The sequence below is a fragment of the Aquarana catesbeiana genome, linkage group LG03, assembly GCF_042186555.1.
Source record: "Aquarana catesbeiana isolate 2022-GZ linkage group LG03, ASM4218655v1, whole genome shotgun sequence".
Lineage (NCBI taxonomy): Eukaryota > Metazoa > Chordata > Amphibia > Anura > Ranidae > Aquarana > Aquarana catesbeiana.
The window spans coordinates 185404835-185425052 of NC_133326.1; the positions used below are offsets into that span (position 1 = coordinate 185404835).

Genomic DNA, 20218 nt, shown 5'->3' on the forward strand with positions numbered 1-20218 from the left:
GTATAGGTATGGCAGTTTTTACATAGTTACAAGTCTGTATGGACCATACCTATGGGAACCGCTTTGAAGCTGGAAATCACTGTAGTAGGTACCGCTGCTGACGTCACATTCTCCACCTCATCCAATCAAAGAACACCCTTTGCTTCTATTGAGAAAATGCAAAGGGTTCTCTAAATGGCGCCCTTACCAAGTGGGTGAACTCTTTCATTCAGTAGGTAGCAGGGCAACCACTCGACACGGAACCTGGAAGGTAACGGCTGTTGGCAGGGGGATCCCAAAACTGTATGGCACATACATAGTTGCATTGGTCCAAGCTGGAACAAATGTAACAATCTGAAATTTTCCGTACCTAAACTTTAATATTAGGTTGTTGTAAATGATCAGGTAATGCAGGACTTGCATGTGAGCTTTCAACACACAATCACGCTACACCTCTATAATGTATGTTTTTTGTGTTAGGATAAGGCTTTGCACAAGTGTTACAGAAGGTGAAGTCGCACGTGCCAAGAACTTGTTGAAAACCAACATGTTGCTTCAGCTAGATGGTATGTATCTTGCCTTATGTACTAATAAGACTTCCAGCTGACTATCACAAGGTTCATGTAAACATTTGATGGCATTTTTTCATAAATGTAGAAAGGCTTAAGTTAAATGATCAGAATCGTAAGTAATGAAGTCTACTTTAGAGGGGAATTTACAAAACATCTGACATTATAGTACAGGATTTTAAAATATTTAATATATTTTTTTTTTTTTCCATTCAGGTTTTTGAATGGCACTGGTAGCTGTTAGATGGAAGGTAACTTTTTTATTATTTTGTCTCTGATCTGATTCAATGTTTTTTGTTTTTAAAGGTTCCACTCCTATCTGCGAGGATATAGGCAGGCAGATGTTGTGTTATAACCGAAGACTACCGTTACCTGAACTGGAAGCAAGGATAGATGTAAGTCTATGACTGCACCTTGGGACTAGCCGTACTTCAGTTAATATTTAAAAGCAGAACTCCAGTCAAAAATAAACACACACACACTTACACTTGTTTCTTTTTCAAACAACTATTAGTAATAAAAATACCTGGGTCACAAGAATAGTAGATGATCTTAGACAGTTGGGTTATACTGCTACCTTCAAGAGGTTGGCACACTGACAAACCATGTTATGCCAGCCCTCTTTATAACTTCCAACTGTTATGCCTCAATTTTTTGCTAGTGTCCTAGGAGATTGGACACTTTTTTCCCTGAGCTCTACTGGAAAGCAGTCTTTAACTAAATTAAATTACTTTTTTCACATGTTTTTCTATTATTCTACTTGCCACATGCCACATTCTCTGCAGCTGATTCTTATCAATAAAGATGTCGAATATGCAGCTTTAGCTGACCTCTATACAGCGGTTATCTGCAGGGCCGGTGCTAGAGTATTCTGTGCCCTAGGCAAGACCAGCTACTTGGCTTTGTGCAGTGTCATTAACCGCTTCCGGACCAGCCGCCGCAGTTATACTGCGGCAGGTTGGCTCCCCTGTGTAAAACCACGTAGCTGTACGTTGGCTCGCGGGGTCCAGATAGCAGGCGCGCGTGTGCCCATGCTCGTGGGCCGCACAAAACACCTTGCTGTCTGGGCTCCCCTATCAGTGGGGGATGAGGAGGAGGAAGAGGTGAGGCAAGGGTCAGCTGTGCCCCTAGGCTACAGTGCGCCCTAGACGGCTGCCTAGTTCGCCTAACAGAAGCACTGGCCCTGGTTATCTTATTCGTCCTATTTCTATAAGGTCATCCTCTTTAGCAGTGTCTGTAGCCATGTTGTCTGGGCCTAAGATCTGTTCTGCATCTACAAAGCCACTCATATCCACTGTTGAATTCGTGTCAGCCTGTGCACAATTGATTGGGCAATCTGCTTGCAGAAGCTCTCCAAAAGTGCTCTGGCACCTTCTACTACAGAAATTTTTTCTAACCTTCCTGACCTGAGTGCCTGAGACCCTATCAACATCCAGATTTAGAGTTTGAGTCTGTAAAGCCTACATCTGTATAAACTGTGAATGAGTTAGCCCCATATGACTCTGATATGAGTGCTGTTTCCAAATTCACTAATGCAACTATGCATCTCTAGGTGATCAACTTGCTTGTGCTATTCCCAGTACACTCAGTGCTTATAACATTTCTCTGTTAGGGCTGGGAGCATCCCATGCATTCCTGGCTTCCTCTTGAAAGTGTGATTAAAGCGTTTGTAAACCCAAAATAACAAAAAACAGATCCTGTTCCCTTGAAGTAGAGCTGCACGATTCTGGCTAAAATGAGAATCGCAATTTTTTTTTTTTTTGCTTAGAAGTTAGATCACGATTCTCAGGGTGTAACATCTTTCACATTAAAGAAAAAAATTGGGCTAACTTTATGGTTTCTTTTTTTTTTTTTTTTTTCATTGAAGTGTAATTTTTCCCAAAAAATTGCGTTTGAAAGACCACTGTGCAAATACAGTGTGACATAAAATATTGCAACAATCGCCATTTTATTCCCTAGGGTCTCTGCTAAAAAAAATATATATAATGTTTGGGGGTTCCAAGTAATTTTCTAGCAAAAAAATCTGATTTTAACTAAGAAACAAGTGTCAGAAAAAGGTTTATACTTTAAGTGGTTAAACTTCCTGCATTTACACACAGAAGATTTGATCTAAGAGTTACAATGTTGTTAAAAACTTGTCAGACTGCCAGAGAACTCTCTATACTTGTTACATGAAAGAATCTGGAAACTCTGCAATACAGATAGTCAGAGGGGTTGAATCAAGATCGCTATTTTTTTTAACAACTAATTGTGCAGCTCTACCTTAAAGCATGTTATACAGCACAGTGCTTGTGCTGTGCCCTTTGCCTGCCTGGCTATACCCTCCCCCCTATACACTGACCGTGATATATCAGGGCTGCTGAGTCCTGACACAGTGATAAGCGTACATACCACTGCAGCCCTGCTCTCCTTTGTCTGTGTCGCTCCTGCTGCTCTCATATCTGCTACTAAATCCTGTAACCCCCTCTGTACCATAATAAAAAGTGTCCCTGTGCCTGTGTTATGTAAAAATTCTGCCGATCTGTACCTATTTAAGCACGGCTCCCTGGCGCTCAGCTGACTGTCGGCTCTCTCTCTCTCCTCTCTTCCCCGGCTGATGTCAGCGGGAGGGCTCACCTAGAGCTGTGAGCCGGAGAGAGAAGAGAGGTGACAGTGAGCTGAGCGCCAGGAGCTGCGCTCGTATAGATACAATCCGGCAGATTTTTTACATAACACAGGCATAGGGACACTTATTATAATTGTATAGACGGGATGGGAGGATTTAGTAGAAGTTGGTTAACACCCACTTTAAGCTTTTTCCCTTTTTAATAGGTAATTTATTGAAAAACGATCTCTGCCTGCTGTGGATTTTCCTGGTCTAACCTCTTAAAGTTGATTGTGTCTATACCTTTTTAAGAGCTTTACTGATAGACTGTTGGATTCCCTATTAAAATCTCAGTTTGAACTACCTGAAATCACTCTCCAGCCCCTGTTGGCAGTGACTATGATTTATGAAACCATGTCACACTGGATCATGTCCCTTTTTAAGAGGGATTTCTCAACAATGGGAAAAATCTTGTCCTGTGGAGCAGATATCTGAAGCACTACACTTCAGTTGTGATAGCCTCTTAAAAGCATCAAAGTTTATATTTCACATGTAGGTGATGTCTTTTCACATGGATATGGCACTTTGGCGCTACATACCTAGGACTTGGAGGATTTGTTTAAAGGATGCCTTATTCAGTTACACTTTGTTTGGTCACGCCTGAACCTTTTGGTTCTTGCACTATGCCTCTGTCTAAGTGTAGGAGATCTGTAGATGGAACAGAAGAAATCCTAAGCTTCATCTCCTACAGTTTCTTGTAGGTGTTTAGAGTCTGACACTTAAATCACAGACCTACACCAGAAATCTTCTGTTTCAAAAATGCATCCCCCACCTTTTCCATAGGTCTTTTCTTTTGTCTGTCCTGTCAGGTCAAAGGCAGTTTACATCCCTTAAGTGTGGAAGCTCAGGACACTCTTTGCAGCTCCAATCTCTATACCCTATCAGCCAATTTGTCCAGTTGCCTTTCCTTGCTCATCTGGGCTTTTGTGACCCAATGTACTTAGACCCAAGTTGTTTGGGTTCCCTACATCCTGGATGTTGGTTTCTTTGTTGGAATATGATCCTATTTGGTTATCCCCTTTCTGATCTGACTCTTGCTTTTACAAGGAGTCTGTTACCATTCAGGAGGAACATATCCCTTGAGGTACTTTGTATATTTGTCAGTCATCGCCACAGGAACCTTTCAAGGTAATACTGATTATCCTTGATTTCTGTATATTCTCTCACAAAAAAGACAACATTGGGGTCTCATGTGGTTATATTTTGTCACTGCAGTTTAGAATATCATATTATCTTTAGTTTCTTCTCTCTGAAACTTTTTAAGGCCAGTTAGCTACTGGGCTTTGCACACTTTGAGGACCTCTTTCTTTACATTCCTTGTAAAATAGTCCAAGATCTTTTGATCTTTGGCAGCCTTGTTTTTTTTCTCAGATACCCTTTGGGGTTCTGGACTTATTGCCAAGTTTTTCTTGATCTATCTCCCTTGTGAAATATTACTACTCAACCCCTTTGAAGAATCTTGATTTTGGAGCAGTAATCTATCTGATCTTTCCAGACTTAAAGTCTTCAGTGTGACTAAGAAAATGTCAGGAAAGACCTACTAGAACAGCTTAACTTTATTTGGCTTTAATCAGAGGCACTTTAAATGATGGCAGGTGTGTACTGACTCCTATTTAACAAGAGTTTGAATGTGATTTCTTAATTCTGAACACAGCTACATCCCCAGTTAAGAGGGTGTGGACAAAAGTTCTGAAATGATTTATTTTGTCTCGTTTTTTTACATCACAGAAACCTGACATTTTAACAGGGGTGTGTAGACTTTTTGTATCCACTGTATATCTGCTCCTGGACACTATCTTTGACTATCAAAAGAAAAGTCATGTTGTTTCCCTGTTCTATTGTCTCCAGTGAGACGGTGCTGTTCCAAGAGACTCCATCAAGACTCCTTTTGATCATTTCTTTTTCCTGCATCTGATTTTTTTTCTTTTTTTTTTCTCAGTTGTAGCTGTGTTTTTCACAGGAGGACATATTGTATCTCCAGCAGGATTTTACAAATTGTATTGTCATTACACTCCTTGTTCATCCTTGATGCAGTAGTATGGACCGACTCATCCTTCCCTTTCTTTATCTAGCCCCCTTTTTCCTTTTAATTTGATACTTTTTCTTATCATGGATTCTCCTTGCCCTGCAATCAGGAGTTTGGTATATCCTCTTGAGCCTCCATTCACACTTGTAGGACTCCAAAGTTGCACCAACTTTAGATTGCAACTTTGACGCAATTTTGGATGGGTGCAACATGGGTACGACTTTGGCTTTGACCAGTGATAATGGTCAACTTTTGCACTACTGTTTCATTGTATAACATTCAGGTACGACTTTCATGCAACTTTTCATGGTTAACATTGGTCCAACTTGAGGGCCATAGACATCAAAGTAGGGCAAGAGCACTATATAAATGTTGTTGAAAAACATGGGGTACGACTTGTGCAACGTTGCTTTCCAAAGTTGCATGACAAGTTGCACAAGAGTGAATGGAACCTAACAGTTCATTGACTGACCTTTTGCTTAGACATTCTGGTTCTATACAGGCTTTCTCTACTTGAAGTTAAGGATTTGGTACATTCTGCAGTTGTCTAATTGATTTTTTTTTTTCACTGCTGGACACATTTCTTTCCGTCCCTTAATGGACAATATAAAGAAAATATGATTTTTTTTTTTTTTTTTTACTTAAACTAAAGCTCTTTAGAGAAGAGTGCTGCTGCTCTCAGGTAGATAATGTAAAAAGCCTTTAGAACCACTTTAACCATAAAATCTTTATCTTGGCGTTCATTGAGGGACACGGGTACCATCCCTGTGTTATTGACCTTAGGCACTGGTTGCTAACAAACCATTTGAGAACTAAACAGTTTCCCTTTTATACAGTGCACTCCAAGTTGTAGAAACATCTCAAGGATAATGAGTGGAAACAGGATGCACCTGAGCTCAATTTTGAATGTCATGGCAAAGGCTGTGAATACTTATGTACACTGTGATTTTGTTCGTTTTTTTTTTTTTTTTTTTTTTTATTTTTAAAGATTTCAAATTTCTTTCACATTGTCATTATGGGGTATTGTTTGTAAGGAAGATAATGAATTTAATCCATTTTGGAATAAGGCTGTAACATAACAAAATGTGGAAAAAGTGAAGCGCTATGAATGCTTTCTGGATGCACTGTTTAGTAAATCTGAAGAAAATATAACGCCTTCATTGAGTTTATACTGGTACAGTTGTAGTCCTTCCCTTATTGCAAATAGCCCTGCCCATTGTAATGGCTCTTAGAAATTACTTGGACAAATAAAAGATCAGAAAGCTTTAATGATTTTTCCTATGGTATTTAGCTAAAAGTATTTTAATTTTTCCCTTCAGCTGATCAACGCTCAGACAATAAGAGATGTGTGCACGAAATATATTTATGATAAAAGTCCAGCAATCGCTGCTGTTGGTAAGTATTTAAAGCTAATATAGTTATAAGATTTTTACTGTTGGCACTTTTTTTTTAAATTCCTGTTTTAGGCTGAAGTATATTGGGACTGGTTATTTAAACCACAATTCTTTCTTTTTTTTTTTTTGTTTTGGGCTGCAGTTAATTGACAATGGATAATGACTAATCCCACCCAAAGCTAATATTTAAAATGGAGGTAGTTACTTATTGAGTAGCTTGCTGTGCCCCTGGCATGCTTATATTAACCTGTTCCCCAAGATATTGCTGATGATGCTGCAGATACTTGTCAAAATTTTCTTAGCTGGAGTACAAACACTCTCTGCACTCAGTAGTCTGTCACTGGATCAGGAACAGTTGAATGTAAGACTAGCTGGGAGACTACAAATGATATTTGAATCATTTATATATTTCAGAAAACATTGCAATGGATTGCCATTACCAAGTTAACCACTTCAATCCCCAGGCCTATTCTGGCACTTCTCTCCTACATGTAAAAATCATAATTTTTTTGCTAGAAAATTAAGAACCCCCAAACATTGTATATGTTTTTTTAGCAGACACCCTAGGGGATAAAATGGCAATCATTGCAACTTTTAATCTTGCACGGTATTTGCTCAATAATTTTTCAAACGCCTTTTTTTGGAAAAAGACCGGTTTCATGAATTAAAATATAACAAAACAGTAAAGTTAGCCCAATTTTTTTTGTATAATGTGAAAGATGATGTTACACCGAGTAAATAAGATACCTAACCTGTCATGCTTTAAAATTGCACACACTCATGGAATGGCGCCAAACTTCGGTACTCAAAAATCTCCATAGGCGTCGCTTAGAAAATTTTTACAGGTTACCAGTTTAGAGTTACAGAGGTCTAGTGCTAGAATTGTTGCACACACTCTAATGCCCCGTACACACGGTCGGATTTTCCGATGGAAAATGTCCGATCGGAGCATGTTGTCAGAAATTCCGACCGTGTGTGGGCTCCATCGGACATTTTCTCTCGGATTTTCCGACAGACAAAGTTGGAGAGCAGGAGATAAAATTTTCCGACAACAAAATCCGTTGTCGGAAATTCCGATCGTGTGTACACAAATCCGATGGACAAAGTGCCACGCATGCTCAGAATAAATAAAGAGATGAAAGCTATTGCCCACTGCCCCGTTTATAGTCCCGACATACGTGTTTTACGTCACCGCGTTTAGAACGATCGGATTTTCCGACAACTTTGTGTGACCGTGCGTATGCAAGACAAGTTTGAGCCAACATCCGTCGGAAAAAATCCTAGGATTTTGTTGTCGGAATGTCCAAAGTCCGACCGTGTGTACGCCCTAGAACACATGCGTCAATATCTCATGTGTGGTTTGAACGGCGTTTACATATGTGGGCAGGACTTGCATGTGCGTTCGCTTCTGAACATGAGCTACCGGGGACAGGAGCGCTTTAAATTTTTTTTATTTTTTTTTCATTTTACTTAATTTTTTTTAATCACTTTTATTCCTATTACAAGGAATGTAAACATCCCTTGTAATAGGAATATATTGTGACAGGTCCTCTTTATGGAGAGATGCGGGGTCAATAAGACTCCACATCTCTCCTCCAGGTTGGAAAGCATGAGATTGAAATTTTTTACTTTTTTTTCAATCTCATGCTGACAGCTGCGATCGTGGCTTTGTTTACTTACGGGAACCCGGCCGTGACGTCATAACGTTGCGCCCAGGCCTCCGACGGTCATAGGGATGACTGGTGACCATCTGGTCACCGGAAATCTCTATCGTTGTCATCCGGCAGATGGCATGGGAGAGCCCTAGAGAAGCACCGGATGGGGGAGGGCGTCCCCTCCCGTCGCCTATAAGAAGGATCAAGCGGCAGAACTGTCAACGGATCATCATTGATCCGTACGGATCAACCTCCGCGGATCGGGACACCCGCGATCCGCAGAGCGCTCTGCGCCCTCGGCCATAGGAAAGGCCGCGGCTTTGTTGATCCGAACCGTGAGTTTTTTTGATCCGTTGCACCCCTACCGCATGGGTTATCCTGCTACATTTAAGTGACTGGACAGTAGCCTAAAAAAGGCATAACCCCTCCCCAGGTCAGCTAGGCCTCAGGTTTAAAGTGAGCAATGAAGAACTCAGACAAAAGAGGAGGGATCCCTGTGTCCTGGAACGTACTCAAAATTTCTGTTAAACAAAAAAAAAAAAAAAAAAATCCTGATTTCAGATTTGTACATCACTGAACACAGGCCATCTTCCTATTCATGACTACTTGGGATGGTGCAGCACTTGACAACTCCTCATGTTAAAGGGAACAACTCAAAAAACCCAAACCTTAGAAGTATTGGATAGAGAAGCAGCCTGACCCTCGCAAAGAGCCTCATGTAGAACAAACAGGGAAGCTCTTTACTTCAGATAAAGCTGAACAGCATGAATAGCATCCAAAGAATTTAAGCATGTTCTGCTTAGGTTTAGGACAAAAAGATGGCCTGATTCAGGTTGAATGGGGAAACCGCCTTAAGTAAAAAAGACTTAAGTCCTCAACACCACCTTTTTATGGTGATGAAGAATCTTGAAAGGTTCCTTGCTGGAGAGTGCAATCAGCTCAGAGACTCTACAAGCCAAACTAATGGCAGCCAGAAAGGCAAGGGAATCTTTCAGGTAGGCTCATATAAAGAAGTATGTAAAACCGACAACACCAATTTAAGGTCCTACAGAGACTAAGTGGGCTGCACAGGAAAAATCCATGTGAAACCCTGCACAAAGGCTTTTACCAGGAAATGGGATGCAATAAGTCTCTGAAACACAACAGCTAAAGCCCTGATCTGCCCCTTCTTGGTTCCTTAAAGCCAGAGACCTCCTCACACCAGATGAGGAAAAGCCAAAATATGCCCCACAACATGCTATCAGGGATAAAACATTCAAACTTCACACTAGGCCTTCCATGAATGATGGTATGCCTTCCTAAAAGTTGTCTTTCTTGCCCCGAGAATTCGGCTGTTGATGGCTGAGAAAGTCCATCTGTCAATTTTCCACATCGGCCCAGAGAGCCATAACATGAAGTTCTGCCCAGAACAAGATCAAGTGAATTTTCTATTGAGCAGCACAACTTCATATCCATCCTTGATGGTATACCAAAGCCAGACCAATGCTGAAGAGTGAGCCGAATCAAAATTCTAGGATGTTGATCAGCAACTGCCGTTCTTCTGATGACCATGTTCTTGAGCAAGCCATCCTTCCTCAAAACCTTCCAAGTCATCGGAAGGAAATATTTTCTGGCATCCAGCATCTGCCTAGAAATCCATCATTCCAGTGCTTATCTGGTCTTGGGAGTTAAGTGCATGGGCAAATCCAAGGACTGTTGAAATTTGTCCCATGGTGTAAGATTAAGTAAGATTCTGAAGTGAAACTTTGGCATACAGATCTGTATTAAAGGCCATGTTTCCCAGTACCTTCATGCAGTCTGGAATTGAGGGACTCTGCAGTGACCTCAAACTCCACCCAAAAATGTAGGGACAGGAACTGCTGTAAAACCAACACCTTGGCTTGTGCCATGTCTAGAACTAAGCACAAATACTTCAGACGTTGCATTGGAACCAAGGCCAACCCTTTCCAGGACCTGCAGTTCCTGATGGGATATTTGACACCAAGGTCTGAGCCAACTGCTCCCTGAGACGCAGGTCCTCCAGATACCCCACTATGAGAATACCCTGGAGTCCTCAAAAAAACAAAAAAAAAACAAACATACACCTTGGTAAAACACTCTGGGAGCTGTGGAATAACTAAATGGAAATGTCAAACTGGTAGTGGCTATCCTTTACAATGAACCACAGAAACTGTTGGTAAGGCTGGAAAAATCAGGATTTGTAGGTAGGCATCTTTGATATCTACTAAGGCTTGGAAGTTCCCCTGATGAAGAGAATCAATCAGCAGGTGGGTAGACTCTGTTCTGAATTTCTGCACTTGCAGAAATCTGAGACTCTTGTGGTCAAGAATAGGTTGTACTTTTTTGACTTTGAAATTGTAAACAGATTGGAGTAAACGCCACAAGAATTCTTTGGGACAGGTGTGATGACCCCTTGAAACTGCAAAGAAAAGCATTTTTTTTTGGCTCCAGAAATTCCCCTGAGCACAAAGCATGGAGGGGGAAAGCAGCAAAGCACTCAAGCTGATAACCTTTGGTCACCATGCTACAGACCCATTTGTTTTGTGATTGTTGGATGCATGCTTCCCTCCTTCACTGTAAAGAGGACTCTTGGCCTGAAGATCTTAAGGGGCAAGTTCTTCTTGTGAAACTATGTGGTAGGCTTCTGATTGGAGGTAGAGGTCTACTGCTTACACAAGGAATGTGCCTTGGCCTCTGAAGACTGTACCAGTTTGTGACCTGCTGTTTTTGCCTTCTTTAGGGAAAGTGTGCTTTTACCCTTAGTCACTTTCTAAACCAGTGGTTTTCAACTCCTGTCCTCAGGACCCACTAACAGGCCAGATTTTAAGTATTACCTTGGGGAGATGCAGACTAGAATACTGTAATCACTGCGCAGCAAATTATATCACCTGTGATGTATTTCAGTTATTTTACAAACCTGACCTGTTAGTGAGTCCTGAGGACAGGAGTTGAGAACCACTGTTCTAAATGAAGGCATCCAAGAATGGTTGATTCTTTGAAATGAAGTACTTTGAGGCCCACCTTTAAGGTGGCTGTTTGGGAAAACATCTATTCCTTAAGGCCGGATTCACACCAGTCCAGTGCGAATTCCAGCTACGTTTTTTCTGCAAGAGAAAAAGCAGCTGTTCAGCGGTGCCTTTCCGTTCTTTCTGAGCATCAGCTGAGAGGGGGGGGGGGGGATGCCTCTGCGAATCAGATGCATTCCCATAGAAGATAATGTGCTTGTAATTTGCACTGCATTGCCCAGAAAACGCGCACTTTGAATTTGGAGAAGAGGACTCTGGAAGTAGCAACGTTAGATGTGTTCGTACTGTGCCAGCCAGGAAGCCCTGTGGTTTTTTTGTATTGGAGTCTGACCCTGAGAGGACTCATCCAGAGGATTCTCAATATTCATCCTTGTCCAGAGGATGTTCCTCCAATACCTCATCCTCCTGCAAAAGAGAGGGGAAGGGGAGTGCCCACTCTTGCATACCATGTGGTCCAACCTAGAATCCCTGAGAGCTGTTCACACAAACCAGACATGGCAGCTCCCTAGACAGAAAGGAACTGGAAGAATGGGCCCCTTAAAAAGTGGAAATACCAGAGAAAAGCAGTGATTCAGCACTAAGCTGACCTTTAGGGGAGCTATGCAGGGGGTTCACCCTACCTGATAGAGGGATTTAGGAGCCCACATCCTCATCTTCCTCTCAGTCATAGCACTACTGTATGATGCTGCTTTTTCCAAACACTGCTTTGGTAGCATAGTTCTTCATTGCCGATACAGAGCAACTGCCTGATAACCAGAGAGAACAACATCCCTTGTGATATCATGGGTAGTGACTGGTATTCTTTATTGAGAGATCTGGGGTCTATTAGACATCAGATCAAACCAAGATCAGTTTGATCTGATGCTTTTATGAGCTGGTAAAGGTCCGTTTACATTAGCTGAAGCTAGAAGAGACAAAATACTCGTAGTTTCTTAGACCATAAAGATAATCAGTGGGGAAACCTCCTTCTGCTGCCTGTAAAAGCGATCCAGTGGCTAATTAGCCACTAGGATCACTTTTACATTAAAGTCCATCACCAACTGGAAAAAGACACCCGGTATGATACCTGTAGCTGCAGGCATCATCCTGGTATAGCCCTTTTGAACAGATGATGTACAGGACCAGAGGCTAAAAAAAAAAAAAAAAAAAAAAAAAACCCGCCAGGCATGATTTTATTATCTTGTGGACCTGAAAGGTTAACTTTTTAAATCAGTTAGTTATGTTGTAACTGTACCAAAACTAGATGGGTCTGCTAAGTGCTTATGCTATTTTTTTTCTTTTACCAGGTCCCATCGGTCAACTCCCAGATTACAATCAAATACGCAGTGGCATGTATTGGCTTAGACAGTGACAACCTTTTCTTTTCCTAAAGACATTTATATTTTGAAACCAAATGTGATTTGCTGAATACTTAATTTTATCATTCAAACTTTTTAGGTGTTTAATATGAGCCTTGTAGGACTCTAACCTAAATATGTAATTTTGATATGGTTTCGATTGTGTAGAACTGTGTTTAAAACTAAAAGGTGCAATGCAAGAAAATCTGTAAAACCATTTTTGTACAGTAAAAGAAACAAAATGTTTAATATAATTTATCCAACCAAATACTTGTAGTATTTGCTTCGTTTTATTATAAAACATGACACACAAACAGATGATCGTCCTCATTTCTTGGACTTTGTTGCATTCAGTACTTGTTCTTGAGCAGCTTTTTTGGCTTTCACCATTTCTACGAGTTCCTGTTAAGGGAGAGCAGAACAGACAAAATGTATTGATAAAGGGTAAAAAAAAAAAAGAGAAATATATCCAAGAGAGCATATAGGGTGTTAAATAAGCCTTTGCAAAAATAGTATGAAACAGTCATGGAATGCACGAAGCCTGGCACAGGCAGATTTTGCGAAAGTGTCTCATGCATTCTAAAAAAGTGCTAAAGAATATGCCAAATTCATATACTTGTACTTAATGCGGAGTTCCACCTGAAAGTGGAACTTCTACTTTAAGGCCTCCTCCCCCCACTCCTGTTTGTGAAAGAGCTCTTGGGGAGGGGGAGTAGGTGCCTGCTCCCACTTCTGTTCCAGCCACCTTAGGTGATCAGAAGCAGAAGTTCCTCAGCTTTAAGTTTGGTTCATGCTGCGCCACTTTTAGAATGCATGAGAGACACTTTTGCAAAATCTGAGCCGTTTTTTTTTCTCTGTACGCCAAGAGATTTGGTCTTAAATTGTTCTGCTTTTACATATACTATGACAATGTAAAAGTGGCACATTTTAGAACTACCTGAATTTGCATCACAAGTGGCTGTCAAAACCAAAAGTGTGGCAAATGCTTCATAAATTTGGCGCAATATATTAAGAGGGATTAATGCCAAAAACTGGCACAGTACCTTTTATTGAATCCTGTCAATCAGCCAAAACTAAAACCAACATTGGCAAAAATACACAAAGGATACACACAGATTACTTTCCTAGTACATGCACAATCTCTCTCTGAACAACTCCACTCAAGGTAATTTAACAGAGCTCCACATATTTTTTTTGTCAAATTCAAACAACCTTGGTGCTGGTAGGTTAACTTTCCCAGTCAAAGGATCTCTGACCTCCTTAATTCAGTTGGTGATCTAGTATAGACACATTTCATGGCAATCAGTTTCTTTACTATAAACAGAAAATTTATGGCCACAAGTACTAGGGCATCCAGCCATCCCAGGACACAATTCAAGAAAGTGGGGATGGATATGGTAGTCATATGCCAGATTAACAATGTTTACAACATCTTCCCAGGACAGTGCCAAAACATGTGCATCCATAAGACATCTGGGGCACAGCAGTGCATCTCTAAGCCCATACATATGCAAAAATTCTGTCTTTAGCTGCTTGCCTATAGTTCTGATCTCAAACCAATTTAGAATGTACTTCCTGTAAAATCTTCATCATATGAGTAACACAGTTTCCACTCGTTATTGGTCTTATGTACCATTTGCTGCTCACAACATTATGGAGGCAGGGTAATATAGGGGCTGGTATAACACTGTTACACTGCCAGTGTCTAAGCCACGTAGAAGCAGCAGTATAAACCTAATATCAACTTTATGGTAAGTACAAAAGTCTTAACATTTTCCTATTTGTCCATTGCGAGATAAAGGAGTGTGGCATATAGGACAACCAAAACTGTTAAATGGGGTTGTAAACCCTCATGGTTTTTCACCTTAATGCATTCTATGCAAAAAAGTGAAAAACCTTCTGTGGTGCTGCAGTTTCCCTGAGCCCCCGTTTTACTTACCTGACTCGTCTCCGGCCAGGAACGAGCACACCAGCTCTAGCTGGTGTCTCATGTCCTGATTGGATAGATTGATAGCACTGCAGCCATTGGCTCCCGCTGCTGTCAATCAAATCCAATGACGTGGGGCCAAGTCCTGCATTCTGTGTGAATAGACACAGATGCGGGACTCGGGAGTGTGCCCGCACGGGTGTCCACCAAGAAGAGCGATTCTCCAACATGTACATTCAATGCGGGGAGGAGCCAGGAGCACCGCTGAGGGACCCCAGAAGAGGATGTTTCCTATGGTAAGAGTCAAAGCCTAAAATACCATACCCATGACTTGCTGACAAAGATATGTGAAAATAAAAAAGTCCAATCAACAGCCAGCCACAGAATAAAGAAAGTACTCACAGCAGTATTTCAAATGGAGAAAGAGAACAAAGTTACAAGCTGTTATGGGTTTCACTTTTAAATTGAATTACTGAATTAAGTTAACTTTTTGATGATATTCCAATTTTTTGAGATGCACCTGTATAAAGGATGGGTCCAGAAAAAAGAAAGGAGTAGACTATGTAAGACACACACTAGAGGTCGACCGATATGGGTTTTTCTCTGGCCGATATTTAGAAATCGTGGTGGCCGATTTTTTTGGGCCGATATATTAGGCCGATTTTTTTTTTTTTTTCCCCTTCATCTCAAAATTTAAAAGTTAGACCCCTTTCACACTGGGGGTGTTTTTCAGGCGCTTTTGGGCTAAAAATAGCGCTTGTAAAGTGCCTGTAAAACAGCTCCCCTGCAGTCTCAGTGTGAAAGCCCCAGTGCTTTCACACTGAGGCGATGCGCTGGCAGGATGTTGAAAAAAAAAAAAGTCCAGCAAGCAGCATCTTTGGAGCGGTGTATACCACCACTCCTGCCCATTGAAATGAATGCGCACCGCTGCCAAAGCACCTGCAAAGCGTTTCGGCAGCGATGCTTCAGGGGCGTATTTAACCCCTTCCTCGGCTGCTAGCTGGGTTATAAGCGCCCCGCTAGCAGCCGAATAGCGCCGCTAAAACTAGCTGCGTTTTACCGTCAACGCATGCCCGCTGCAGTGTGAAAGCAACCTTAAGTGATACCGAAAATTTTTTACATTTAAACATTTATTAAACAAAACAAACCTCCAAGCAGTTTACTTGTATGTAGAATTTAGATTTAAAAAAAAAAAAACTATATCTTGAAAATAAAATACACAAAAACAGGTAATCAAAACTTTTGGACGAAAAAAAATGGGCTAACTTTACCGCTTAGTTTTTTTTTTAATATATTAGTGTATTTAAAAAAAAAAAAAAAAATGCGTTTGAAAGACCGCTGCGCAAATACCGCGTGACGTAAAATATTGCAACAACCGCTATTTTATTCCCTAGGGTCTCTGCTAAAAAAAATATATATAATGTTTGGGGGTTCTAAGTGATTTTCTAGCAGAAAATACAGGATTTTTACTTGTAAGCAACAAATGTCAGAAAAGATTTAGTCTTTAAATGGTTAAACTGAGAGCTTCTACACAGGGGAGCTCAGTTCATTCATAAGTGTAAACATTGTATCACTTCAGGTTCTTTTTATCAGATTTGGCAGGCTGCCCAGGGAGGGGAGAAGTCTTCACAGAAGAATACAGGCAACTTGTATTGACTTTTATTACAGAAGTCATTTGCAAGGCGCGCTGAATCGGTCTTTTTTTTTATCAGCACAATCGGCCGATGCCGATTAAGTAAAAAACACCAAATATCGGCCGATATATCGGCCGACCTCTAACACACCGCAACAGTCTGTTACAGGAGAAGTGCATCCGAAGTCCAGTGGAGTACAATTTAAAGATCTGATAGATCCTCAATCAAAATGGACTGTTACAAGGTAATTGACTCCAGTACTAGAAAAGCAGATTCACCTATGAGGAAAATTCTTTCAAGGCATGGGAAAGGAAGGATTTCCACCCTAGCAAGACAACAGTGGGAATAAATGGTCTGAAGATCCAATTTGGAGTATCCCCCAATTCCCAGATTTTTTTTTTTAGGGGAGGAGAATTAGAGAACTTGAGAAGGGGGCCATCTAAAAAGACATACCCATCCATAGCAACAACCTGACATAACATGGAGATGTTATCACGCAGACGAGAGTGTCTCCACGCCACAATACTTGGTCTTCCTGACCGATAAACAGTTGCTCCTGAAAATACAACCTTCATGCATCCACACTACGACTTGGTCAGACCACGCTCCTATAACCATAACTGATACTGTATCTCACCCGCACACCTACCCGTGGAGGGCCAATACTTTGATACAAAATCCCTCATATGACCTTGCAAAACATTTAGAAGAATTATTTTCTGCTAACTCAGGCTCAGTGTCCAACTGAACAATAGTCTGGAACGCGCACAAAGCAGTAATCAGAGGTTTGTTTATCCAAATGGGTTCTAGAGCTAAGAAAAAGAGGACAATTGGAAGCCATGTCAAAAGCCATTACTGATGTTAAAAACCAAAACAAACTACACCCTTCCCCGACCCTCAAAAATAAATTTTTCACACTACGCCAAGAGCTTAGGTCTCTCCTTTTAGAATCCGATGAAAAAAAAATGCAACGCAAGCTTAAGGCCACCACTTATACCACTTGTAACGAAGCAGAAAAAGCGACAGCTCTCCGCATTAAAGGAAGGCGCCTCAGATCCAAAATAGCCTTTATCACCCACACATGAAAAAAAAAAAAAAAAATGTAAACCCCCAAACTATAGCTAATGCTTTTAGCCTATATTATAATAATCTTTACAACATCAAAAATTACACCAAGACACACTACAACTGAAATAGACACATTTCTTTCCCACATTACTCTTCCTACCTTGACACCCCAATGTTTGGCAAACCTAAACGCACCATTTACATTTGCAGAAATTTCTAAAGTGATATCAGAGACGTCAAATAATAAATCCCCTGGCCCATTTGGCCTCACTGGCAAATACTATAAATAATTCCAAAATATACGTTCACCTCACCTGTGCTCTCCTCTCTACAACAGTGCTGCCTCCTCTTCATCTTTCCCAAGTGAAATTATATCGGCATTGGTAGTGACCCTACCTAAGCCAGGTAAAGACCCTACATCCCCACAAAACTTCCACTCAATAACATACAATTCTACGCCAAACTTATAGCGGATAGACAAATCGATATCTTGCCAAAATTAATCCACAAAAACCAATCAGGCTTCACTAAAGGGCCATCACCACAAGAACCATTTACCAAGCAGAAAATACGCACACACCTTCTTTGGTTTGGATTCCAAGGCCCCATTCTCATCGCCATAACTGCCTTATACTCATCCCCTTCTGCACAAGTATATCCATCTGACTATCCACACCCTTCCAAATTACAAACTGTACCGGACAGGGATGCCCCTTTCCCCTTTGATTTTCAATCTCTTGATGGAACCATTAGCGGAACATATTAGAACAAACACTCTAATATCAGAATTGACCATTGCATCTCGCAAACATAAGATCAGCTTATTCGCTGACCATATAATCTTCATTCTTACCAACCCGGCCACCTCTTTGGTGTACAAAAATGACTACACTGATTTAGCAAAGTCTCCTACTATAAAGTTAATGAAACAAAATCATCTATCCTAGACATTGGCCTTGATGGTACCACCAGAAACTTGCTACAACATAATTTCCATACACGTGGGCAGACACCAGTATACCATACGTAGGAATACAACTGACAAAATCAACCAAAACTCTTTTCCACGCCAACTATCTCCCTTTCCGCATTAAACTACAGGAAGAACTACAAAAATTGGCAAAAACATGAATTCTCCTGGGCATGCACAGACTGGCAGCATTCAAAATGATGCACCTCCCTCAGCTCTTAAACTTATTTAGGACCTTACCCATCCCAATCCAGACTTCTTACTTTAAATCCCTGCAGTCCATACTATTGAGATTCGTATGGAAAGACATAAAACCCAGATGTGCTCACATTAAACTAGTAAAGCACAGATCAGTGGGTGGTACTGGGTACGTGGACTACTCCTGGGACGCCATCCTGATACAACGTAAAGACTGGTCCCAACACCCTTTGGGGACATAGAATCCTCCTATACTCTGCACCAACCACTAAAAACATGGCTATTAAGCATCTACTTCGGGCCCAAAAATCCCCTCATTTTCCCCCACCTATGATAGCTTCAGCGAAAGCATGGCAAAAACTCACCTCATCTCAGTCCTACCCCACCAACGTAACTCTTAAAATTCCCCTGTCCATATTGCAAAAATTCACTGAAGACCTGCCCCTTATCCACTGGACAAAAAGGAATACACTACCTAAAATGATTTGCTCACAGGCTCAGGCCCATGTGCCTCTCCTGTCTCCAAAAAGAATATAAACTTACAGGCAGGGAATCATTTAATTACCTCCATACATCCCATTGCATGATGTCTCTCCCCAACTGGTCATGCAAAATCTCCCGCCCAGCATGGGTATGAATCAACATCACTGTAACTACACCGAGAGGCATCTCGCTTTTTTACACTACATTCCAGAAGAAAACATGGGAATTTTCCCAAACGATTACCCTACGCTGGTACCTGACTCCAGACAAACTATTACGCTTTAAATACCAATCTTCTAACCTCTGCTGGAGACAATGTGGGAAGAAAGGAGATCTTCTACACACACTTTGGAGCTGTATAAAACTCACAACTTCCTGGTCCTCCACTTTTCGCCTCATCTCTATCATCACCCACATGCCTACCTCTCCCTCTCCAGCCCCAGCCCTACTAAACCTGGACATGGAAAACCTACCAACACATTTCCGATAATCACCCATATATCCTCCTGGCAGAAAATGGAAATCAATCACACCCCCTTACCCTATCAGACATGGTAGAATTGACCCAACTGCATTGCATGTACGAACATATAATGGCTGCTAACATGGGAAATATTGCCCAGACAAGCACAATGTGGCAACCCTGGTTCCTTATGGAAGGCTCACAACCCTTGAACCCTGATAACTCCTCCCCCAGTGTTCAACTCTACAGCAACCTCAGAGTTCTCCTCTCTTTCTCTGTTTACACTTACTGTATACTCTTTCGAATAGTATCAAAGGAAATATTATATTGAATAATATGAAACGTGACAATTGTACCAAATTGATATACTGACATTTGGCATAGCTGTGCTCCCAAGATCTCATTTTGTACTAGTGTTTAAAACTTTACCCTTACCATGGTGATGTTTTTTTTTTTCCTTTTGCTCTCATCAGTTATCCATTGCTCAAAAAGGTCAAAACATTGTTTGTATAATGTTCTCTATGTAAACTTAATAAAAACCTATTGAAAGTAAAAAGACATACCCAAAAGTACTTAACCGCTTCAATACCAGGCCAATTCTGACACTTTGCTCCTACATGTAAAAATCATCATTTTTTTGCTAGAAAATTACATAGAACCCCCAAACATTATATATGTTTTTTTAGCAAAGACCCTAGAGAATACAATGGCGGTTGTTTTTATCTCACACAGTATTTGGGCAGGAATTTTTCGAACGCGTTTTTTTTGGGAAAAAAACTGTTTTGCGTTTAAAAAAAAAAAACAAAACAGTAAAGTTAGCCCAATGTTTCTGCATTGTGTGAAAG

General features: G+C 40.9%; 2 protein-coding genes across 2 annotated transcripts in view; one reads left to right on the forward strand and one right to left on the reverse strand.

The window, feature by feature from the left end:
- PMPCB (peptidase, mitochondrial processing subunit beta) overlaps nucleotides 1-12898 on the forward strand; it is a 32549-nt gene extending 19651 nt beyond the window's left edge. Inside the window, exons 10-13 of the mRNA XM_073619609.1 lie at nucleotides 460-545; nucleotides 855-943; nucleotides 6538-6613; nucleotides 12580-12898. Coding sequence (XP_073475710.1) covers nucleotides 460-545; nucleotides 855-943; nucleotides 6538-6613; nucleotides 12580-12644 — 316 coding nt within the window. The 3' untranslated portion in view covers nucleotides 12645-12898. The remainder of the gene's footprint in view (nucleotides 1-459; nucleotides 546-854; nucleotides 944-6537; nucleotides 6614-12579) is intronic.
- DNAJC2 (DnaJ heat shock protein family (Hsp40) member C2) overlaps nucleotides 12848-20218 on the reverse strand; it is a 52765-nt gene continuing 45394 nt past the window's right edge. The window contains exon 17 of the mRNA XM_073619608.1: nucleotides 12848-13032. Within this exon, the coding sequence (XP_073475709.1) occupies nucleotides 12958-13032 (75 nt within the window). The 3' untranslated portion in view covers nucleotides 12848-12957. The remainder of the gene's footprint in view (nucleotides 13033-20218) is intronic.